Source organism: Trichoderma breve, chromosome 3 (assembly GCF_028502605.1).
Source record: "Trichoderma breve strain T069 chromosome 3, whole genome shotgun sequence".
Classification (NCBI taxonomy): domain Eukaryota; kingdom Fungi; phylum Ascomycota; class Sordariomycetes; order Hypocreales; family Hypocreaceae; genus Trichoderma; species Trichoderma breve.
In genome coordinates this window covers 908,599-932,262 of record NC_079234.1, presented here as the reverse complement: position 1 = coordinate 932,262, position 23,664 = coordinate 908,599, and the positions used below count along the sequence as shown (strand labels likewise).

The 23,664-nt window shown below is 47.4% G+C and overlaps 7 protein-coding genes across 7 annotated transcripts; 3 read left to right on the top strand and 4 right to left on the bottom strand.

Annotated features, from left to right (window-relative positions):
• Nucleotides 1-1,154: 1,154 nt before the first annotated feature.
• T069G_04708 (short chain dehydrogenase domain-containing protein) lies at nucleotides 1,155-2,245 on the bottom strand (the record flags this gene model as incomplete). The annotated part of the gene is made up of 2 exons (XM_056171918.1): nucleotides 1,155-1,275; nucleotides 1,332-2,245. The coding sequence occupies 2 exons, from the start codon at nucleotides 2,243-2,245 to the stop codon at nucleotides 1,155-1,157; spliced, it is 1,035 nt and encodes a 344-aa protein (XP_056028776.1).
• Nucleotides 2,246-3,501: 1,256 nt separating this feature from the next.
• On the top strand, nucleotides 3,502-5,350 carry T069G_04707 (FAD binding domain-containing protein; the record flags this gene model as incomplete). Its single annotated transcript, XM_056171917.1, has 6 exons — nucleotides 3,502-3,768; nucleotides 3,837-4,053; nucleotides 4,113-4,180; nucleotides 4,259-4,579; nucleotides 4,640-5,007; nucleotides 5,089-5,350. The coding sequence occupies 6 exons, from the start codon at nucleotides 3,502-3,504 to the stop codon at nucleotides 5,348-5,350; spliced, it is 1,503 nt and encodes a 500-aa protein (XP_056028775.1).
• A 441-nt stretch (nucleotides 5,351-5,791) lies between these two features.
• T069G_04706 (cytochrome p450 domain-containing protein) lies at nucleotides 5,792-7,153 on the bottom strand (the record flags this gene model as incomplete). Its single annotated transcript, XM_056171916.1, has 5 exons — nucleotides 5,792-6,284; nucleotides 6,356-6,729; nucleotides 6,783-6,941; nucleotides 6,995-7,030; nucleotides 7,094-7,153. 5 exons carry the CDS (start codon nucleotides 7,151-7,153, stop codon nucleotides 5,792-5,794), a joined length of 1,122 nt encoding a protein of 373 aa, XP_056028774.1.
• A 1,569-nt stretch (nucleotides 7,154-8,722) lies between these two features.
• Nucleotides 8,723-10,150, top strand: T069G_04705 (short chain dehydrogenase domain-containing protein; the record flags this gene model as incomplete). Its single annotated transcript, XM_056171915.1, has 10 exons — nucleotides 8,723-8,757; nucleotides 8,821-9,042; nucleotides 9,110-9,117; nucleotides 9,181-9,354; nucleotides 9,411-9,483; nucleotides 9,546-9,561; nucleotides 9,624-9,687; nucleotides 9,748-9,804; nucleotides 9,864-10,000; nucleotides 10,073-10,150. 10 exons carry the CDS (start codon nucleotides 8,723-8,725, stop codon nucleotides 10,148-10,150), a joined length of 864 nt encoding a protein of 287 aa, XP_056028773.1.
• Nucleotides 10,151-10,727: 577 nt separating this feature from the next.
• Nucleotides 10,728-11,396, bottom strand: T069G_04704 (cupin domain-containing protein; the record flags this gene model as incomplete). The annotated part of the gene is made up of 2 exons (XM_056171914.1): nucleotides 10,728-11,063; nucleotides 11,121-11,396. The coding sequence occupies 2 exons, from the start codon at nucleotides 11,394-11,396 to the stop codon at nucleotides 10,728-10,730; spliced, it is 612 nt and encodes a 203-aa protein (XP_056028772.1).
• Nucleotides 11,397-11,860: 464 nt separating this feature from the next.
• T069G_04703 (enoyl-(Acyl carrier protein) reductase domain-containing protein) lies at nucleotides 11,861-12,919 on the bottom strand (the record flags this gene model as incomplete). The annotated part of the gene is made up of 4 exons (XM_056171913.1): nucleotides 11,861-12,117; nucleotides 12,202-12,481; nucleotides 12,570-12,817; nucleotides 12,883-12,919. The coding sequence occupies 4 exons, from the start codon at nucleotides 12,917-12,919 to the stop codon at nucleotides 11,861-11,863; spliced, it is 822 nt and encodes a 273-aa protein (XP_056028771.1).
• A 1,537-nt stretch (nucleotides 12,920-14,456) lies between these two features.
• T069G_04702 (KR domain-containing protein) lies at nucleotides 14,457-22,059 on the top strand (the record flags this gene model as incomplete). The annotated part of the gene is made up of 9 exons (XM_056171912.1): nucleotides 14,457-14,637; nucleotides 14,697-15,168; nucleotides 15,216-15,524; nucleotides 15,577-15,787; nucleotides 15,845-15,968; nucleotides 16,037-16,157; nucleotides 16,209-18,669; nucleotides 18,739-21,436; nucleotides 21,479-22,059. 9 exons carry the CDS (start codon nucleotides 14,457-14,459, stop codon nucleotides 22,057-22,059), a joined length of 7,158 nt encoding a protein of 2,385 aa, XP_056028770.1.
• Nucleotides 22,060-23,664: the final 1,605 nt, after the last annotated feature.

Genomic DNA, 23,664 nt, shown 5'->3' with positions numbered 1-23,664 from the left:
CTTCTTCCTCAAATCTATTTACTCGACTTTTTTAAAGATCAAGAAGGGTCTCCTATGAGTTTCTTTTAAATTGGTTTACATAAAGGAACAATAAAGGATGGTCTATGCTTGGCAGCTGTGGCTGTCGCCACGTCCGCAGCGTTCGGTGATCGCTTCCAGCTCGCACATTTACTCCAGTGACGACGCTGCTCTCTTTGAGTTTCTCAAAGAGGATGATGGCCGGTGGGTTGTGAGGGAAACACACTACATCAATAATCCCTTGGTGAAGGATGGACTATCTGGTCCACCCCTGTAAGCCCTCTCTTCTTGGCTCCTTATTTACAATTTAAGCTTACGAATGCGAAAAGCCACATACACTGGAAACAAGCTGAATATTTCCAAGTCGAGCAAGGAGTAATTGGGATCCATAAGGATGGGAAGCAGATCAGGGCTACGAAGGATGATGGCGTAATTGAAGTGCCAGCCGGGACACGGTGAGCTCCTCCTCCTCCTTCTTATCCCCCCATTTTTTTCAGCCTTCTACCAGCATCATAACTCATTTCTTGGTAGAAGTCCTTCTGATAATAATCTAATAACACTGTAGCCACAAATTTTGGGCACATCTTTCCAGCCAAGAAGACCTAGTCTTCAAGGTCTGGGCTGAGCCTCAAGGACTCGACAACAGCTTTGACGAAAAGTTCATCCGTAACCTAATCGGATACCAGAGAGATTGTAAAAAGGCTAACATGGCACCGTCTGTGTTTCAACTCATGTTAATATGCTATGACTGCGCAACTCTGGCCACACCACCCTTCTGGACGCCCTTATGGCTTCTTGGCTCGGTTCAGTATATCTTGGCTTATTGGATTGGGGGCCGCTTGTTAGGGTGCGTTCATCAACTTTCCCGTCGTACTGATCCTCTTTCATATACTAATATTGTTCCTATTATAGGTATAAGCCATCTTATCCTGAGTACTATAAGGAGCCTGGAGACAAGGTAACGATGTAATGATTACGTGCGTCGAATTGAGAGAATCTTATTGTAATAACTGCGAGCCGAACCGGTGCTACATTAAGCAAATACAATGATCAATGGGAATAAAAAAACAGAAATAGAGTACTCCGTACGTAAACCACCCCGCTGAATGAACCAATCGATGTAATATAGAGGGGATCTAATTTATCACCTCTTCAATAGACTCTTGCACGCGGGCAAATGATAGTTCAGCCATGGTCTCGTCCCATAGCTGCTTGCCTATCTCCTCTGCTTCAGGCTTGTATATCATCGGAGCCATACTAAAAAATCAGTCAGTATAATCTTCATGTCTGTATGAGAATAGAAGGAGACTCACGGTCGTATTTCTCCGTCCTCTGTGAACTGTCCATGAACTTCTTCACCAAAACTGACGGCTGCATGAACGAGCGAGAGAGCTCCGACAGCAGGTGGTTTTCCAACTATGCGTCTGAAGCCATTCACGAGTAAACCCGCAAGAGTGCCATCTCCATCTCGTGTCAGATCGGTTCCATAGCAGAAGCTTGGATTGACAGAATCGATGGTGACGACAGACGCCGGCACCTTTTTGGCCAATTCAGTCAGAAAGAATTGACCAAGAAGTTTGCTTGTGCCATAGCGCTCTTGCATATCCCACTTATCAGCCTTCTGCTTGAAGGTAGCCAAGATTGGTCGCGATTTGCTTTCCTTGAAGCGTGCCCGAGCTGCCGTATCGGACGAGACAAGAACCAAGCGGCCAGGAGTACCTCCGGGCTTTGCCTTGAGAGTGCTCAAAAGCAGCGTCATTAGAAGAACGGTGGAGAGATAGTTGATTTGGACACATTTTTCGTAGCCAGTAGATGAAAAGGCCTCTTTAGCCTGAAATAGACCTGCATTCAAGATTGCAATGTCTAAACGATCCAGCGCCTTTGCTCTATCCGCAAACTGGATGATGGAATCATATGAATCCAAATCCAGGGTCCAAACTTCGATCTCACCCGATCCGACATCTTTATCGGCAAGTATCTCCTCACGAGCGGCCTTGCCTTTTGACTCAGAGCGTACAGCAAGAATGAGCTTGGACAGACCCAGGCGGAAGAGTTGGCGAGCTGTCTCAAGGCCGAGTCCAACGTTGGAGCCTGTGACAATGGCTGTCTTCCCAGCGAGAGTCACGTCTTTGGCTATGGGTGGCGTCTTGGCAAGCAGCTGACGATACAGCCACTGCGACGTGCTGGCCTCTTTCTCGGGCGTAATAGAAAATTGAGGATGAGCCATAATTACAGCTGAATTAATTCCTCTAGTTTGAGCCAAGCAGATTGTGGGAAATTAGAATTCGGTGTGATGAAAGTCTTGAGTTACCCAACTCACAGCTGAAGAAATACTCGTGCGGCCAACACGCCCGACCAACAGGTCCAACCAACAGTCTGGCCATTCCTTCGTAGGCGGGGGAATTACGTGTCCGAAAATGTCCGGTTGAACAAAGGAGTGACACAAGTAGCACGAAATGATGTAATGCACATGCCAGGATATTTACATGTTGCGCAAAGAGTGTTCCGATAAGGTGGCGTTGATTGGTGTTACAGTTGTCAGTTGCATGACAATGCTTTGAACGGTGTGTTTCCAAAGTGCATATGTTGTCAAGACGCAGAAAACGAAAGGTAGCCAGCTTTTAGAATTAATCCAAGTACGCCATGACATATTTAGAAGTCACAATGAAGACAAATATCGTAAACATCGTACCCAAAGGCCGTAATTGATGTGCGACGTCGCTGTTTCTAAAGAGGACCATAGATGACTCCTACTTAACGGCAAATGGCAGGCTGTGAATACACCGAGCGCAATATGCCGTGCGCAATATACCGAGCCAATTAAGGCTCGGGGCTTGGGCCTTATTACACCTACACCGAATGATATCCCTCCGTGAGACAACGCCCCCACAGCTTATTAGCACCCGAAGCTTGATAACAGTGTAATGTGTTGTTGGTTGACAAGAAGAATCCCCTGCTGAACAGGCACACTCCGGAGAGAGCCTGCTATGAATCGCTCCGATGCTCCGTGCCGGGCCGGGCCAGAGTAGTGTAGTATGCCTACGAGAGGTGTATCTCAGTGTTGTATGCCCAAGTGTAACACAGGGTTGCCAAATATTGTATGCATAAATTAGTTGGCTGTACAGATTACAATCAGGATGCAGGATCTGGCCAGGGAGGCGGCAGGCCGCTTTCATTCGCCGAAACATTCCGCCTCATTCAAATATATCAGCTGAAATTGGACGCATGGAACATTTGGGCCTTGTTGGATGATCTGGTCAGAATACGAGATGGCGCAGGGTATTTCCAAATTCTAGTAGAGCCATCTTTCAGTGCAACGACCTACGGCTATTCTTGTCAACAAACGAGGCTCACGGCAATTCCGCTGAAAGAAAAAGAACAATGTAAATAAATACTAGGTACAAGTAGCTTAAGCTGCGCGCATCTCATAAAGAATAGTTCAATTATACTCTATTTTTGTCTTTCTTTGCGTCTTAGCCCTTCATGGCGAGGTTCCGGCTTTTGTCCCTTTTGGCCTTCCTCTGTGTACTGGAAAATGCTGTCGCCCTCCCTCAAGGCTATAGCAATGAGCCTAAACTTGACCTCAAACCTCTTCTCACCGACCCGATTCGTAAATGGTCACTCAATACGACCGTTTCATTCCCAAGCTCGCCTGATTTCAATGCCTCTACAGAGCGCTGGACCATCGCCGATCCGCCTACTTATGTAGCTGCTATTAGGCCCGGGACAGAAGAAGATATTGGCAAAGTAGTAAGTCCAGCATCTTCCGTATCTTTTGTCAAAATACATCGGTGCCTGGTTACTCATTGTAAATCCAGATAAACCTCGCCAAGACTAAAAGATTTCCATTTTTGACTAGGGGCGGCGGACATGGTTACGCTGCCAGCCTTGGTGACTTTCAGCTTGGACTATCTCTAGATCTAAGCCAGTGGAAGCATCTTGAGATTGACAAAAAGGCCCAGACTCTCACTGTAGGGCCTGGTATCACGTTTGCCGAAATCTTTGACCCTCTGTTCAACGCTGGACTCTACATTCGTATGCGATGTTACCCATCCTACGGATGTTCTAGGAAATGGCCACTGACAATTAGATAGAAACCGGGAGCTGCTCATGTCCCTCCATGATTGGTGTTACCCTCGGAGGCGGAATCGGGAGATTAATGGTATGACTCTCTTCTCTTTTCGCTGTGCGACTACAACCAGGCTATAGCTTCGTATTAATGCAGTTCCAATGATGACAGGGAAAATACGGTTTACTGATGGATGCTCTTCAGTCCGTCCGTATGGTTACGGCTAATGGAAAGGTGATGACAGTTTCAGCAATTTCTCACCCTGATCTATGGTGGGGAATTCGTGGTGCTGGCGCGAATTTTGGAGTCATCACGTCTGCGACGTACAAAATTCATCCATTGGTCAACAATGGAAACGTCTTCGTCGCCGATTTCTATCTCCCGCCGGCGAGAAGCCGAGAATATTTCGACATAGTTGAAGCCGACTACAGTAATATACCTGCCAATTTGGCCCAGGTAATGGTGGGACTCTGGAACAGGACCACCAGCTCTGTCGGTCTTACTATGCACATATTCCACATTTCTCAGACACTAGACTGACTCTTTCGCCAGGTTCAACTTGTTGGCAACTGGGTTTACTATGGGAGTGAGAAAGAGGCTCGCAAAGTGCTGGCCCCGGTGTTCAATCTCAATGCTACTTCATCTACACGAATTGTTCAATGGAACAACCTAGTCTCGTCTAGTGGTATTGACGAATTTATCTGTCAACCCAATCAGCCGCGCTCTCTTTTCGGTCTAAACCAGAAGATTTACTCTGCTGATGGCTACCAAGCCGGCTTTAAGAAGATTGAAAAGTACTTTCACGATCATCCTGGTGGACGCGACACGACGCTTGTCATTGAGAATTTTCCCAACCAGGCTGTCGCTGCAGTACCTGATGATTCAACCGCATTCCCATGGAGAGATTTCAAGGGCTTCATGTAAGTCAATTCTAAATTTGCCTTTTCTTCTCCACTGCAGTTCCATCTCTATCGATTTGGTCGAGACTGACAATGAAATAGCCAAGTTAACTTCGCTTGGATAGCTGGCGATGAGGCCACGGCGCGAGCTTCCAACAAACTCGGGGAAGAGCTGCGCAACCAATTCGCTGCCACAACTGGATACTCTGAGAAGGCTGTTTTCGTCAATTATGCCCGTGGAGATGAATCTATTGAGAACATTTATGGCAAGCGGAAGTTGCCTCGCCTGGCCCAGTTGAAGAAGAAGTATGATCCGTCCAATCTCTTTGCTTATAATCACCCACTTCCCATGTATTATCCTTGAAAGATCTCGCAATGGTATCAATTTAGATGCGGGAGGATTCAATGAAAGGCAGGGATAGAAATGCCGTTTTCTAGACTTTCTTTCAGGATAGGTTAGTGGCTTTTTGTGTAGCATCGTATTATATTTAGCAGTCATAGTGAAGGCCAATTCTAAACTAATTGTTCATTTCGGAACTAATCAATACTATGTGATGTGAATAAAAACGGCGATTCTCTTAGTGCGGTAAATGATTCATCATCCAGGAGGTAGAATGCTCAGCACATACATAGCTGCTCTAAAACCTCTTGAAAGCTAGATCACAATCTACGATCTAGAAATCCGGCGATCTCATTCAATACGCTTCACTCAGCAGGAATGCAGTATGAGGATCTGTCTCTTGTATTTTCGGCCCAGTAATAATTGGCTAAAATACAGCACGAGAGTGGCTTTCTCACATGCGAATTAAGAGAGCGACTCAAGTGAGTCTTCATTCTCGCCATCCAAAGGCTCATAATCTTTCCACTTGAGGCCTTCTGGAACAGTCCTCCACTGCATCTCATCGTCAAGCAACCCAGCCACCTTGCTCCACTCTTGCTTGACTGCTGCGGCACGACTTTTGCTTCTAGGAGTAATATCGGCTGTAAATGGCATAGGAGATATAAATAGACCATCCTTGATGTTGTCAACATCCGGAATGATATCATCTCCTGTTTCTCTGTCCACCGGTCGCTTTAGATCAAATGCCCAGAGTGTACGAGACATGGCTAGAAAGATCGATCGATCAGCAATGTGCATGCCTTGGCACAATCTTCGACCGGCACCAAAGACAAAGTGATCACGCTTAGTGGGATCTGGGTTGACTGCTGCTTGGGCAGAATTTTGGTTGTCACCTGCCCAACGCGCAGGATTGTATCGTCGTGGATCTGGGTGTCGCTTCGGATCATTGTGAATAGCCCTAAGATTCATCAGCACACTTGGTATAAGTCTCAGAGTCGCCGTCATGAGCGACAGAAATCCTAGACTCACCAGACATTTAGAATCAATCCTGCATCCTTAGGGATATGATAGCCCATGTACCAATCGTCCTGGGTCACAGCATGTGGCACGCCCAGGGCAGTAGCAGGCATCCAGCGCAAGCTTTCTTTCATACAAGCGCGGATATAAGGTAGATCTGGGTAATCATTCAGATCGGGCATGCGATCTCCACAGACACGATCAATTTCCGCCTGTGCCTCTTTGGCAACTTCAGGAAAGACTAGCATGGCCTGGAAGAAACCAGTCAAAATGATGGCCGTCGTTTCAGAACCCGCCTGCAAGAGGGAGCCACTCAAGTAGCAGGCCAACTCATCGGAGAATCCATATTCTTTTTGTGCTCGAAGAAGATCAATGGCACAGGATGGCTACCTATCGCGTTAGCTGCGCCATTGTTCCTCCGTGAATTGTGGTGTCTTACTTTCGATGTTCCGCTCCTCAGCTGCTCACGAGCATTCAAGAAGTGCCTCATGAACAATCGTTTCTCTCTCTCGTGATACTTTTTTCCCTGTTGTCGAACAGGGACGAGAAAATCGGGTAAAATTCTAGCAATGGGAAATAGATCGAGGATAGCGGCGGACTATGAGGACAACTAAGTTAGTTAAGCAGAGAAGGAAGGGTATGGCTACCTACTTGGCTTCCAGTCAGCCTGGAAAGCTCATCAAAGTTCTATGAGCCCACATCAGCCTCTTTGATCGTTTAAATCATGTAATCCTATTATGCTTCACATACTTCAAACATCTCCAACAGATTTTTGTCGTCGCTTGCTGGAGTACGATACCCAAAAGCCATTTGTGTGGTTAATGATGTGGTATAGCAGCGGATATGATTCAGAAAATCTTTTGGACTTTCAAGGAAGCCCATCAACATGGCCCTGACCTCAAGATCCTGGTATGGAACATAGGTTCGAGAGACCTTTATGTTGAGAAGACTGTGCGCAAGCTTTCTCACCATGCGCCAGACAGAGTTATTTCCCTAGCTCTATTTTAGCTTGTCACTTCATCAAGAAGACAAAAGAACATGAAGTTAAACCAAGGCGTCTACGCCTAAGCAGGTTACCAGTATAGGAAGCTTACCATGAACAGTGGACGATACCCGCCGCTCATAATTTCTTGGCCCATATACAGCTCCGGGCGGCCAGAGTAGATTGAACTCCGTTTATCTAAGAGGTCTTTTACGGCGACATCTGATGACAATACAATAGCTATTTTAGTTCCCAGCATGAGCGAATACACTGGTCCATACTCCTCTGCCCATTTTTGAAACTGTAAGTGGGCATTTTTCTTAGGCATTTGATGAAGATTACCGATCAACGGCAATGTCGGCGGTCCAGGAGGGTAGTTCCTTGGTCGTCGCCCAATTCTGCAGAGTCGCCAGAACAATACTGCCAAGGCTGACAGCCCGAACACTACCCAAGGCTTTGGCATATTTTCTACCATGAAGTCCATGACAAAAAGGGCTTGAAAGCAAAGTTGCAAGAATTATCTTTAAAGTGGATTGCCCGCTTGTACGCGGATATAATGCAACTTAGAGGTAAGGGAGATGAAAAGGTGAAAAGATGGATCGAAACACAGTACTGTTTCACAACATAGAATCGAGCAGCGCATCACGCGCTCAACAGCCATGTCAATTCAACACCCAATTTTCTCAATGGGATTTCTACCTCGTGTTAACTAGCCTTAGCCTCTCAATAATCTTTCATAGATGTACATCTCGTTTGCTATTACAATACCCACGGAGGTATTAACTTAATCAGCCCCGAAATCTTTACGTGCTAGAATGCTGAAGTACTAATATGAGTAACTGAGGTTCATCCATTTCGGGTTGGATCGCAAGGCCGAGTCCCAAAGGATCTGTAAATGTAGTAGCTGGGTTCAGGTAGCCTCAAGAGGCCGAGCTGTTGGTCTTCTAGATAGATCCTCCACGGCATGAGATCAATGAAGGCGTTCGACTAACCATATACTCTTCGGGCCGGAGCGGTTGTGGGTTAGTGGGCCGTCGCTCGTTGCTTATTTCTGACGTGGTACAGAGCGCAGTAACAAGATTAAGCCGTGATTGGATTTGTCCTCGTCGGAGCCACCCCAGCCGTACAATTATTCGAACGAAGACTTACATGGGAAATGAAAAAAGAAGTATCATAAGACAAGTTATAAGTCTTGCATAGAGGGGGCGTCAGAAGCCTTTGCACCAAGGGGAATACTTCCCAGAAGTGGGCGGATGCGGTTCTCACATTTGACTTCACAAATGGTGCATAAGTAAAACTGCATTCATGTAAAGCGCAATTGCCTCTCCAGTGAAGCAAAACATTACTCTCATAGTCTTATTCAAGTTCTAATATCTCCTCGGCACTATTTCTAAACCATGGCCCGGGAGAAGAAATTCGCTCTGGTTACAGGGTAAGCACTCCATGTCATTTGCTTCCCTTGAATGCTACAATTTACACTGAGATTTCTTAAAAGGTGCGGGAAGGGCGGAATTGGTGAGGCTCTCATTCTAGAATATACTCGTCGTGGTATCTACGCTATCGCTACCGTACTTCCAAATGAGAATAGCAATCATCTTACGGCGGCTGGGATTACCTGGTTTCCACTGGATGTGACTGATGAACAATCCGTTATGAATCTGAAGAGAGAAGTATCTTCCATTACTGGCGGCTACTTGGATATTCTGGTGAACAATGCGTAAGTTTGGCCCATCTATTATCGCCATTTTCTGGATACGTAAGGTTCTGATTTAACATTGGTTTAGTGGAATATGTATGAATAGGCTTAATGCCAAGAGACGACAATTTTACTGACTGGTGAATGCACATCAAATAGGCTACACTATGACTGCCATTGACACAGATGTTACTGCAGTCAAACGAATGTTTGAGGTCAATGTCTTTGGCCCAATGCAGATGGTGCATCACTTTCATGATATGCTGATCCAGGCCTCTGGAACCATTGTTAACATTGGATCCATCGGCGGCGTTGTTCCATATATGTACGGAGGTATGACGACGTCTTAGAAAGAAGCCCATGTTATGCTTACGCTAACAATACTAAAGCATCATATAATGCATCCAAAGCTGCTCTTCATCATTATTCCAATACCTTACGTCTAGAGATGTCGCCCTTCAAGTAATACCACCTTCGCGAGAGAAATGTGAAATGAAGTTGCTAATCATTTTTCCTCCGTATAGCGTCAAAGTACTTACCGTAAGTGAACTTTTGCTGAATACGTTCAGTGTTAGCACATGCTGACAACATGAGCATTCCAGGTCATCTCCGGGGAAGTTGGAACCAATATTCTCAAGAACGACGTCCACCGAAAACTGCCTGAAGGTATACTTCCATTCCTGTAATCCCTAATAGTTTTAACACTAGGAGCTAAACAATTGCAAGGTTCATATTATTCCTCTCTTGCAGCCAAATTTGAAGATCACGTTCAAAGGACACCCAGTAAGTGCGCTCAATCCAACTCATTCTAAGTATATAGAGGAGCTAAGACAGGCTTCTAGAGACAACAAGTCGGTTTGAATACGCATCAAATGTTGTATCTCAGAGCCTAAGGTCATCTCCGGCTGCATGGTTCTGGACCGGAAGTGCTACTGGTATCATTCGATTTTTGGACATGTTCGCATGGCGTACTATTTGGGTATGTCTGTCATTCCCAAGAGTTGGGATAACAAGAGGTGTAGATTGTAAGAAACTAATAGTCGGACTTCAGGATTTCTTCTTTTACCGAGAATTTAACCTGGACAAGGTGAAGGAAGCTCATCTGGCAAATGCTAAAAACAATACATAGAGACCGCCGTGTCTTGCTGCAATACATCTACTTAATTGGCCAGATGGAGAATATTATACTACAAAGGAAATTGGTGATAATTTTACGACATTTGCTCTGACCTCTTTGGATCCATAGTTCTCATCAGTATTGAATAAATTTACTTCTAAAATTTCAGTGTGACAGTTGACTCATTTCGTCCTCCCACAGAAACAGCTACTTGGGAACAGCTTGAATGAATTTACATCTACTGTAGCCCATACGCATATTGTTCCTACATATTAAATTGGCAAATGAGATATCTCAACGGAGCTTCTTCTTCAACTTTCGTACGGCCATCTTAGCTCATATCCAGTGATCACTTGCCCGATATGTGGTATGCAAGTGTTTCATATCAATCCAGAATCCATAATCGTCAGGTATGGAATAAATAGAAATCTCTATGAGCTGTATCAATTATCACGGAGATACATGTAAGTGACCTACAACACTCGGTATCTTTATCGACGTAATTTATTGAGATCGATATCTATGGAAGCAACTTTATAGTGACTACGTGCCAATACCATACGCATCAAGCAAATACCGTCAAGTGCTTTCATCGGTTCTCGTAGTATGGCTGAAGTTCATTGAGCTCCTCCTTGAGTTCCTGGCCATTGATCACAATAGGCTTGCAATCGAGCAATACCCACATCATGCGACCTGGCAAAGTGCCATTACCGGTGATGTTATGCCATTGATGGGCACTGGCACGCTGGACACTGACATCTCCTTGGCGCATGATTCGCGATTCACCCGAGTCGAGGATCAGCTTGAATTCACCCTCAATTACGATGCCATAGTCAAGTGAGACGGCACGGTGCATGGGTGAGATAACGCCGGGAGCAAAGTCAATCATACGGCACACAGAACCATTGTGAATATGCAAAGGTGGCTGCAAGGAGTCAGTATACGGCCTATCGCTAATGAGATACACCGAAATAACACTTACTTCATTCTCTTTAGCATACTTAAGATCAACATCACCATTCATTTCGACAGGAGTCTCCTTGGTTGAGTAGATAATGTTGGCAAGAGCCTGCTCGTTGCCAATGATACGGTGGTGATCGCCGCAATCAGTCTGGATGAAGACACCTTTGCCTTCGGCGTTGTGGCCTGTGATGTGCCGAACGGTGCGACGAAGTCCGGGAGCTGGGAAAGTGCTAACATATCCAGCACTTGTGAGCAGAAGCTCAGACTCCGGCGGGCTCTGCTGTTGGTCAGTCATGGCTGCGGTCTGATTTGTCGTTGCACAGAGATTAATTGATAAGAAAGAGACAAAAAAGTAATGGTGAATAAACTCTATTAATGAATCAGAGCAAAATGAAGCTCATTAAATAGCCATCTTGCTCACAAATAGCTTCCAAGCAGGGAGTCTTGACTCCCACCACCAACTTAGCAATGCAGCTATGTCTCTGTTTGGACATAGACACAAGGATGGTTCTCCACCCCCATAACGCATTGGTGACATTCAACGGCTCGGTGTGTGATAGAATCGGGGTCGGGCCGTTATTTGTTGCAAGCATAGAGTCCCTTGTTAGACAGGGCCCATTCAAATACATTATCTCGATCTACTTTCATCGACTTGCATGAGGCTAGAGGATGAGGCTGAGGCTGAAGCCAGAATCCCAACCAACCAGATTGGTTGCAAAACAAGCCAAGAATCGACAACTGCATAATTCTCCACCACTCTTAGACATGACAAGTAAGCGTGGTTCCTCCATCGAGGATGAATCCGCATCCCGTTGCATAGCTCGATCTCGGACTGCAGAAGAAGATCACCGCGTCCGCCACCTCCTCCGCAGTAGCGATACGACCCAAGGGAACCATTCCCTTGACCCAACTGTCTATTTCCACACCTCCGTCTCGCGCGCTTTGGATCATGGGCGTCTCCACCCACGTGGGGCAGACGCAATTGACTCTGATCCCATGGGCTGCATTATCGAGGGCTGAAGGATTTGCACAAAACCCCACGTTAATATCAAGAGGTTTCCAAATGAGGCAATTCCCGCCAGGGGCCGAATGTTACGTACCGGCATTCTTGGTCACACCAAGTACAGCATGCTTAGCGGCTGTATATTGCACCAAGTGAGGAGCTGCAGCAAACGAGTTGCCAGAACCCAGAGTCACAATTGAGCCCCGAGTCCCTCCTCGGCCCGGATTCGCAGGATCAACCGGCTGGAGCTCTTGAAGCTGCATTGCGGCCGATACGCTCCGAACCAACAAGAACGTGCCCTCGACATGAATCCGGAGAAAACGGCCGAACTCGCTGAAGTCTGCCTCCGATATGCCTCGTGCTAGTTGGACTCCGATCTGTAAGAAGATAAGCCCATCAAGTTAGAGCCTTGGGACATTGAAGCTCCCTATCTACGGAATAACAGACAAGACTAGTTGCACTTACGCCGGCGCAATTGATGCAGTAGTCAATTCTCTCAAACGTCTCTACCATGTGATTGGTGGCCCTTGCCACGGACTCTTCCTGAGAAATATCAACTTTGAGGGACTCGGCACGGAAATTGGTAGCGGTTGCTATGTCTCGACATTCGGCGGCAACGCGGCTTGCTGCTTCAAGATTCATGTCCGCGATGACAATACCCTTAGCACCGTCTTTGGCCAGGCCGAGGGCGCATGCTCTCCCTATGCCACTTCCTTTGGTACTTTTAGCATTTTTGTTAGAGAGCCTGATAGGGCTCCGGTCTAAGGATTACACTTACCACCCCCCACAATGAACGCGTTGCCATTAATATCCATAGCTAGGTAGAGTGATAAGACACCGTAGTAAAAATCGGGCTTGAAATACAAGGCAGCTGTAGATAAAACAAAGAATCAAGGTTCAATTACATAAAGCTGGCATACGCGAGCCTAATATACTCGTTGCTCTTTATGCATGCATGCAGGATAATGTTAATTGATCAAATGCTATATCTACCTGATTGTGCCAATTAAGGAATATACTCACGCCCGCATCCTATTTTAAGCCCATGATCTTCTAGAACGGTGTTGAAAATATAGATTCCCACAATCTGTCCTGGCTAAGCAATATTTTCTTGCATACACATGACAATTTGGACCCAATAGACCTACATTTCATCCACAAGCTTGATAGAGTAACATTATCTTGTGAAAATCTCTCGAAATCAATATTCACGATGTCTATACCCTCGAACTCATTGAGTTGTGGTGTATAACATGGTTGAGTACCGCCGGCGGTCCGAGCCTAAAAAAGAAGATGGACGCTCCGAGTCAGACAAACAAGAAGGATACCTCGGTGTATTCCCATTTGAGGACATATTAGAGTAACTCCAAACTCTGAGGCCAATTATGGCAAAGCAATATACTCCTTTTCCTAATGTCGCTGCTACATAGCAGAGAAGGCCTGGCTTCCTGTCATCTCACGGCGGAGAATCCGTAACGGCTTCGTGGGTCACACAACGCGTGTGTGACACGCATAAGCTGCATATCTGGATCTTTCTAGGTGAAGTAAATGTCAACCCCCACAATACAAGTATAATCCCTGAGACATATTGTTGGTCAAGATTTCTGAAGTAGGCACATGGTATTACCCCATTTGAGCAACCCAAAGCGAGCGCCGTTGAAAGGACTTGGGCATCCACAAGCTAATTCCTATGAACGCCTTATGACTGATACCCTCCGTCATTCACTTGAATTATTTAGCCAACATGGCGTACTTCAAAAGGGTTGCCCGTCTAGTAGCCCCGCTTACCAGCCTCATCCGTTTGCTACTATCGGCGTATCTCGCCTCTAGGAAAGGCAAATACATCTTAGTTCTCCGAATAAAGTAGCGGAGACGGCAACGAGAGTCTTAGGCTGTTGACTATTCAATCCGTAGCGCCGGTATATGATGCTAGCATGCCACATACAGACAACAGCGAACGCAATGTTCAACATCCTTTGAGATGAGGCATGTCAACTTTTAGTACCGTTGTTGGTCGGCAGGATCCCGGAATCTCCTCCTTTGTATGTTCTCTTTATGATGGTTTTCCCTGAGCTTGTGAATCTTGGGGCGTTGTAGAAACGAAGGGGTGGGCGAAGTATGCCCTTCGCCTCAACACATCTAGCGTTTCAGGTGAAAGAGAGAGGTGTGTATCTATGGTATTGGTCCATATCTAGTATTCTCTGTATAGCACAGAAATAAATTATTTAATACGACATTATCTCTCGTGATAGACCGATCTCTAGGCCAAATCTCGATCACGGCTGTTTGCCCTCTTCTTTTAGAGCCATAACATCAGACTTGAAACACTTTCATCATCACAATTTATTCGTCATGTTCACTCTTGAGCCTGCTTTAGACATCCCCTCCGACTCGGAGTCGTTGCTTCGCAGTCATACAAAGGAGGCCATTGTCGTTACCGAGACATCCTACTTGAATGATGATATACAAGACACATCTGGGCCCTCTAGTGATGTCACTATCGAAGACAATACAGTATGCATTGTTGGCATGGGTAAGTCTTGCATGTTTATCTGCACCTTTCGTGTGCTAATACGACCACTCTGTACATAGCTTGCCATCTCCCTGGTGGAATCACCTCACCATCGGGGCTTTGGGACCATGTTTACAACAAGAAATCTGCCCAGGGTACTGTGCCTCTGGACAGGTACAACATTGAGGGTTTCTACCACAAGGATGGCACCAGAGCTGGTGCCATGAGCGTTGACGGTGGGTATTTTATTCAAGAAGATGTCCGCAAGTTTGACCCTTCATTCTTTGGCATCAACAACCTCGAGGCTTCTTTCATGGATCCCCAGCAGCGAAAGCTGCTTGAAGTGGTCTATGAATGCTTTGAGAATGCCGGTCTATCTATGGAAGATGTCTCTGGCTCCAACACGGCAGTGTTTGTCGGCAACTTTACGGTGGACTATTCGGTCATGCAATCTCGGGATACAGATTATGTTCATCGACTAGCGGCTACGGGTGGTGGTACATCTATCATGTCGAACCGTATTAGCCATGTGTTCAATCTCCATGGCCCAAGGTTAGCTCATATCCATACCTGATTGTGAGCCTGGTCTAATTTTCTAGTTTCACACTTGATACCGCTTGCTCATCCACCATCTACGCTCTCCACCAGGCTGTGAATGCCATCAAGAATGGCGATTGCGACGCTGCCATTGTTGCAGGCGCCAATCTGATTACATCTCCCGAGCAACATTTTGGAACAGCAAAGGGCGGCTTTCTTTCGCCAACTTCGGCCTGTCACACATTTGACACTTCAGCAGATGGTTATGCTCGAGCAGAGGCGCTCAATGCCATCTATATCACGAGGCTTTCATCTGCGATGAAGAGTGACCGCAAGGTGCACGCAGTCATTCGCGGAACGGCAATTAACGCGTAAGTCGCTCATATTTATTTCTTAAAACTCGCCTGGACTAATAGCACAAAGAAATGGCAAAACTCCCGGTATCACTCTCCCTGATGCCAAAATGCAGGCAGCGGTCATTAGAAAGGCATACGAGAATGCTGGCCTTTCGTTTTCTGACACAGATTATGTTGAGTGCCATGGTACCGGCACTCCAGTCGGTGATCCTATAGAAGTGAATGGTATCGCGGCCTGCTTCGCGGGCCGCGAGGGTGAGCCATTGAGGATCGGATCAGTGTGTACTCTCTCCTCGCTCGTTATCGTCACATATACTGACTGACCACCATCCAAGGTGAAAACAAACATGGGCCATAGTGAAGCTGCTAGCGGGTTGACATCCATCATCAAGGTTGCTCTCGCGTTTGAGCATGGCGTGATTCCACCTACCTATGGTGTGAAGAACTTGAACCCCAAGTGTAAGTCGTCTTTATCTTTGCCATACATATAGATCAACCGACAACTAGTTGCTAACAGAGATTTAAAGTAAAACTAAAGGAGCGTAACATGAAAGTGTTGACAGAAGTTGAGGCATGGCCCAGAGCACTTCGACGTGCTGGCGTCAACTCCTTCGGCTACGGTGGTGCGAACGGCCATGTTATCCTCGAGTCCATTGACAGCTATTTTGTTGGTTCATTGGTCTCTTCTCCCATCACTAGAACACTGTCGAATCCCTATGAGTCGGATAAAGACCAAGTTTTCGTGCTCCCCTTTTCCGCCTCATCAACCAAATCGCTAGAAGCCCGCCGCAAACAAGCTATTGAGGCGATGGAAAAATCTGAAGTAAACGCTTTGAAGCCGCTCGCTGCTGCTATGAGTAAACGACATACCAAGATGCGCCTCAGAGACTATGTACTTGCTTCTGCTAACCCCAGTTCTCAGCCAACGCTGGTCGAGATAGCTGATGTCGGTAACAAAGCAAGCCCAGGCACGCAACCTCTGCCAATTGCCTTTGTCTTCACTGGCCAGGGTGCACAGTATGCCAACATGGCCAAAGAGCTCATTGAGCAAGATTTCGGTTTCCTAGCCAACGTTCGGGATCTCGACGAGGTTTTGCAGGGGCTGCCCTCTGAATACAAGCCATCTTGGACTTTAGAGCAAACGCTTCTTGATAAGCCTGCTACAAGCAAGATCAACGATGTCACCCGCAGCCAGCCAATTTGCACCGCCATCCAGATCGCTCTTGTTAATATGCTGCGAAGCTGGGGAATCGCTCCATCGGCTGTTATTGGTCACTCTTCTGGGGAGATTGCCGCAACATACGGAGTTGGGCTGCTTACTGCGTCTGAGGCCATCCTAGCAGCCTATTTCCGAGGCTTTGCTGTTGGCCAGCTACAATCTCGCGGCGCCATGATGGCAGCAGGAATCACTCCAGATAGTGCTAACGTCTTGATTGAGCAGCTTGAGCTGAAGGAAGTGCGCGTTGCTTGTGTAAATGCTCCTGAGAGTGTTACTCTGAGTGGCACTTCCAAGGACATTGATACCCTTCAAACTGAGCTGCAAAAAGAGGGGAAGTTTGTTCGCAAGCTTGAAACTGGCGGCCGTGCTTATCACTCCCACATGATGGCTGAGATTGGTGATTTATACGAGTCACTGGTTACTCCTTACTTCACCAGCAAGACGGTCGCTGAAATGGAAGCCAAGATGTTCTCAACTGTTGGCTATTCTGCTGATGCCCTTAGCACTATTGACCTTTCTACAAACATGGCATCGTACTTCCGGAAGAACCTTGAGCAACCAGTTCAGTTCAGCGCGGGTTTAACCAACATGATCACCAGTGATAAATATCACTTAATTGAAGTCGGCCCTCATTCGGCTCTCAAAGGCCCTATTCAACAGATCCGAACCAGTGCCAAGCTCGATAAGGATACCATTCCCTACTCTCCCACACTTGTCAGAAAAGAAAATGCTTACATCTGCTTGAAGAAGCTCGCGGGTACTCTCTTCTCCTATGGCCACAGCTTGGATTGGTACGCCATCAACAATGTCCCGCGATATCGTGCGCTGCCTACTCCACCCCTTGCCTCTTATCCTTGGGATTACTCCAAGCCGCTGCCATGGCATGAGCCTCGTGCCAGCGTTGAGCATCGTCTTCGGAAGCATGTGCGTCACGAGCTCCTTGGGACTCAAGCCACTGCTGGCAACGGCATTGAGTGGTGCTGGCGCAATATTCCTCGTGTGTCTGAGATGCCATGGCTACGTGATCACAAGCTCGGCGAGTCGCAGGTTGTCCTGCCAGGCGCAGCATACATGTCGATGGCTATAGAAGCCCTCTCGCAAGTTCGAGATATGAAATCTCAACTAATTGCTGGAGAGCCATTTTCTTTTGAGTTTGAGAATGTAAATATTAACGCAGCGTTTGTTGTGCCCGATGAGAGCGATGCCGAGGCGGACAACACCGAGCTTCATACTGTTCTGTCTCCTCGCAAAATCTCTACCGCAAACACATCCGGCAACTGGCATGAGTTTTCCATCTCTTCTTGGGTATCTGGTGTTGCTACACTGCACTGTATGGGTAGCATTCAAGTGGTTGAGTCAACTATGAAACTCAAGGACGGATCAGTCATGATTTCGGACAGTGGCCATGAAGTTTGGAGTATGAGCCGCTGGTATAACAAAGCAAAGGAGGAGGGACTCAATTTTGGGCCGACGTTCCAGTCACTGACCAGCCTACACACTGACGGCAACCGAATATCAACGGATTCTATCGCAACTACGCATCTACAGCCGCCTTCTCCAGTGGCCACCGGCATGTTCTATGCTATACATCCTATTACCATCGATGCTTGCTTCCAGGCAGCCATCATGGGTGGGACTGCTGGTAACATCAATACACTGCGAGCCTACGTTCCGGTCTTTGTTTCAAGATGTTCGATTCAAATTCCACAGGGCGGCTCTGCCAGCCGGGGTAAGGAAGAAGTTAGAATTTACTCCCGCATGGAAAAGACTGGTTTTTCGACCCGGGCGGTTGCTTTCACCCTCCGGCTGTCGGATGGCACGCCAGCTATCGATATGCCTCATCTGAGAATGAATGCGTACACGGGAAAAGCCCCAGTTGAGCCTGAGACTAGCATGCATCCCCAGCGCCAGCCATGTCTTCGCGTCCAATGGAAGCCTGATGTGTTACGCCTCCAGCCAGGCTCTGAGGGCGCTATTCGAGAATACATCTCCATGTTTGCGTCTCAACAGTCAGACGATCTAAACGATAACGGGGCTCTCATTGTGTTCGCAGCACTACTTGATCTCTTTGGTCACAAGGTTCCTCGCATGAGCGTATTGGAGCTAGGGAAAGAGTGCCAATGGACACCTAAGGATTGTCAGCAAATTTTGGGCAAGGATACTGCGTTCCCGCGATTCAGATTATGGGAAGATGGAAGGTTTGGCGACGATAACAAGGTTGTCGTTAGCAACACTAAAACTTCTGCTCCTTACGATGTTGTTCTAATTCCCCATCTTTCCGTTTCAAAGGAAATATGGACAAAGGCTGCAGACGAGATTACCTTACTGGTTTCTGGCGATGGTATCATCATCACTCGCCGGTCCAAGGACGCCGTTTTCGCCCTTAATGCTGCTGGCTTTGTGACTCTGGAACTCCAGAATGAGACCCTCGTCGCCGTCCGTAGCCCTAAGAAAACAGGGTTAGAGACGAAGGAAGTGGTCATTGTCAAACCCAAAGAGGACTCTCCCTTCATCAACTCTCTGGCAATCGCGGTGGCGACTCACTTGAAGATGAATGCTGGTGTTGAGTACCTAACAACAATAACCATTGACAACATCGAGACGGTTAATCTTGACGCTCAGGTTGTTTGCATATCGCTCTTGGAGATGGAGCACGAATTTCTTGCCACCATCAGCAGCGAAGACATGGACCGTTTCCGTAAGATCACAGACAACGTCGGTGACCTCTTGTGGCTAACGGGAGCAAACATGCTATCTGCTCCCAATCCAGATCTTACCTTGTCCAATGGTCTCTCCCGAGCCTTGATGTTAGAACAGCCAGCGCTACGATATGCTGTTTTGGATGTCGGAGCTGATATCTCCAAACCAAATTCTCCAGGTTCCATTTGCAACAGCATATCTGCAGCCTTAACTTTCCGATATGCCACAGATGATAACGAGTTCATTCAGAAAGATGGCATCCTTTACGTCAGCCGCTTCGCTCCCGACATTGAACTCAATGCTCTGTTCAGACAGCGTATGACTCCTGAAGCGATGAAGTTGGTCCCTCTTGGAGAAGTCGGCCCAGCCAAGCTGTCAATTGGGCAAGTTGGCATGACTGATACCATTCACTTCCAACAACTCTCGGAGCGCAAGACGTCACCTCCGGCCGGCTTCGTGGATGTCGATCTCCGTGCTGTTGGCCTCAATGCAAAGGACGTTTACGCTCTCAATGGCCGTGCCGAAACACGATCAGCCACAACTGCCCTAGACTTTGGGGGTATCATATCGGCTACTGGGCCTGATGTCAAGCATCTCAAGGTGGGAGACCGTGTGGTTGGCTTTGTTCCCAATCATTTTGGGACGACTGAGCGAGTTACTGTGCAGGCAGTCCACAAGATGCTACCGGAGGAGGAGTTTACAGTCTTGCCTACTCTTCTCACTGTTTACTGCACTGCTCTCGTTGCTCTCCGCGACCGAGCTCATCTTCGCGCTGGCGAGTCCATCTTGGTTCACTCTGGCGCCGGTGCCTTTGGTCTTGCAGCCATCACACTGGCCAAACACATGGGCGCCACAGTCTTTGCGACTGTCGGCTCGCAGCCGAAACGCGAATATCTTGTCAAAGAGATGGGTGTGCCAACTGAAAGCATCTTCAACTCCCGTAATGCTTCTTTCATGGAGGGCATCATGGCTGCCACTGGCGGTCGGGGTGTCAATGTCATTGTCAACTCCCTTGTTGGTGACTTGATGCATGGCTCTTGGTCTTGTATTGCTCCTTTCGGACGCTTTGTTGAGATCGGCAAACGCGAACTCATCGACGCGGGGAAACTTGACATGCGCGTCTTTTTGAAGAATGCAACCTTCACCGCCTTTGATCTGTCTGAGTTCTTCTACGCTGAAGACAGCTATTACCAGGACGTTGTCTACGGCTACACTGCGGAAGTGATTGAGATGTACCGCGCAGGGATCATTAAGGCTTCTCCCATCACAACTTTTGACGTTGCTGAGATTGGTCACGCTTATCGATACTTTGGTAACAAAGATCGAGTGGGCAAAGTTGTCATTTCAATGGAGAATCCCAAGAGCCTTGTGCAAGTCGTGCCAGCATCGTATCAGTCCGTGTTTCATCCTGAAAAAACCTACTTACTCGTTGGATGTCTTGGTGGTCTCGGCCGCAGTCTCAGTCGCTGGATGATGGCTCGTGGTGCCCGCAAGCTCTGCTTCCTTGGGCGCTCAGGGTGTGATAAGCCCAGTGCTTCTGAGCTGGTGAACCGCCTTCGATATGCCGGCGCCAGCGTCACTGTTGTCCGCGGAGATGTGTCTAATGAAGATCAAGTTCGTGAAGCCGTCGCAGCTTGTGCCAAAGAGGGCCCCATTGGCGGTGTTGTTCAAGCAGCCATGGGCCTCAGTGAAGCTCTTTTCTCTGTCATGACCAATAAAGCATGGCACACTGGTATCCAACCCAAGTGGAGAGGTTCTTGGAATTTGCACAATGCTCTCGAGGGCCATGATGCCGATCTGGATTTCTTCCTTTTGACTTCATCTATTTCTGGTAGCTGTGGTACCGCTACAGAGAGTAACTATTGTGCTGCCAATGGTTTCCTTGATTCTTTTGCCAGGTGGCGCCGTTCCCAAGGCAAGCCTGCTGTATCGGTTGGCCTTGGTATGATATCAGAGGTTGGCTATCTTCATGAGAATCCTGAGATTGAAGCCATGCTGCTTCGTAAGGGTATCCAGCCACTCAACGAGGACGAGTTTCTTCAAATCTTAGACTACGGCATATCTGGTCCTGGCAGCGACGCCGAGTTTACTCACGGAGTGCCCATGGCCATTGACTCCGCTCACATCCTGACCGGCTTAGAGTCCTATGGTGTGCGCAAATTGATGGCTCAGGGATTCGAGGTCAACAACGGCGTCATGGACGAGTCTCGCACCTCCATCCTTGCTGCATCTTTGCTCTCGGAGAAGGATGCTAAGGAAGAGGGGAAAGGCGCTGATGTTGGTCTGCTCCTTACCGCTGCTGAATGGGTCAAAGGCGTTCCAGCCAACGCCCTACCTATGCTGATGCCCGAAGCCAGTGCCCCTACGATGTTAGATGCTATCCTGCGCCTCACTAAGAAGCGCTTCAGTAACTTGATTTTAATGCAGCTGGATGCGGTGGATGATCGCGCTCCTCTTCCATCCTTTGGTGTTGATAGTATGCTTGCTGCAGAGTTTAGGACCTGGTTCTTTAACACTTTCAAGATCGACGTACCATTTCTTGATATTGTCAGCCCTCAGAAATCTCTACAGACACTGGCGGAATTTGTGGAGGGAAAACTGATTGCCAGCTGGGCAAATCAAAAGGGGTGAGTAGAAAAACAAAGGTGTAGCCAAAAGCCTCGATATTGAACTTAGAGATGGGTTCTGTATTTCTTGGTCCAGGGCTACACGCTTCAAACGCTTCTCTAAACATGCTTCACAGTACCATGAATCGATGTCTAAATTTTCTTCAAGTATAGTTAATATTTCCTATGAAAAGAATATGTCTTTGTTCATTTGTCTCAAGACCTTCATTCTCCAGGGTAGCGCCAGGTGTAACTCTTCGACAACAAATGCATCGCAGGCTTTGAGATAAACTTTTCCTTCTACGGAGTAGTTGCTACAAATTTTCGGAGTATCTCAAACATTCTTTTTACTAGTTAATGGGGGAAGATAATATTGAAGCCCTTGAAGCCCTTGGATTGGCGTATTCATATGACTGATGTTGAACTTCTTAAACGTCTTGTACTACCTAGGACAAGTATCCACGATTGAGGTCAGTTTTCAGACCATCACTAGAACTAGAAGAAGTAGGCTTATCCAAATTGTATTTCCTTAACCCTACGGATATACAAATCAGCTAAACCTAAATGCATGAATACTTGCCCATTGCCTTCGTACCACATTATTGGCAATTGCGCAAGAAGTCTGCCACCCAAAACACTTTAATCTAACTTGAACGATTCCCCATGCGTGTGCCCTTGCATCGTTGCCAATTCTAGTCATATGATCACACACCCAGCTATCCGGTTAAAGTAGTCTGCGATCTATCATATTCCAAGTTGGTAAGCTGGCTTACTCGTTGTTAATGCGAGGGAGTGACAATCTCCACATGCTCGCGTCGCGAGAAGCCCGCGATCGCAGTCAGGGGTACGGAGTTGACGGATCCGCCCCACGAAATGGGCAATGGTGAACTGGTGAGGGCTACTAGTTCGCGAAGGGGACCAGGGAGGCGCGTGTTACACAGGATTTCGACGCGGTAGACGACAACCGCCGCTCGCAAAGGCCGCTCGCTACGGAGCTGACTCCGTGGCCATACAGAGCTGCACGATATGCCAAGGGACCTGTAGGGCTACGATACAATCTACGGGGTAAGATACGACTACCTTGATGGACAGCCCTGAATATCTGTATTATGAGAACTTGGATATGGGTTATCTACGGTCGCAGCTGATGCTGACTTTGCATTACTCTCCCCGTGCTGCAGACAGCGGTATACGAACAAGCGGTGGAAGCAAAAGAGTACGGGCTCATAATATTCGATAAGACGCTGAAACAATGCTGTTGTCTACTCCGTAAGGCGTTTTCCTGCCTATCGTCTCTTTAATTAGCATACATGGCTGATAATACAAGCAGTCCTCGTACTCATCATACTCGGCTTGGAGATTACACCCGCGGAGTTCCGCAACACAGAGTCTCTGAAACTGAGACGACCAAGCCCAATACTGCTAAACCGACGCTCGACGCTGCTAAACCAGTTGCAAACCATTGGAAAACGCCCCAGCGGCAACACCGTTTGACCGTTTGCTCTAGTACCCTTTGAATTCCATTACCCGCCCCTAGCGAGTCAGAGTGTTTCCACGCCGACCACTAACACCTGTCATATCGCCCGTGACAGTTTTGGGGCGGTTTTCTGTCCATCTTCTGCTGTTAGAG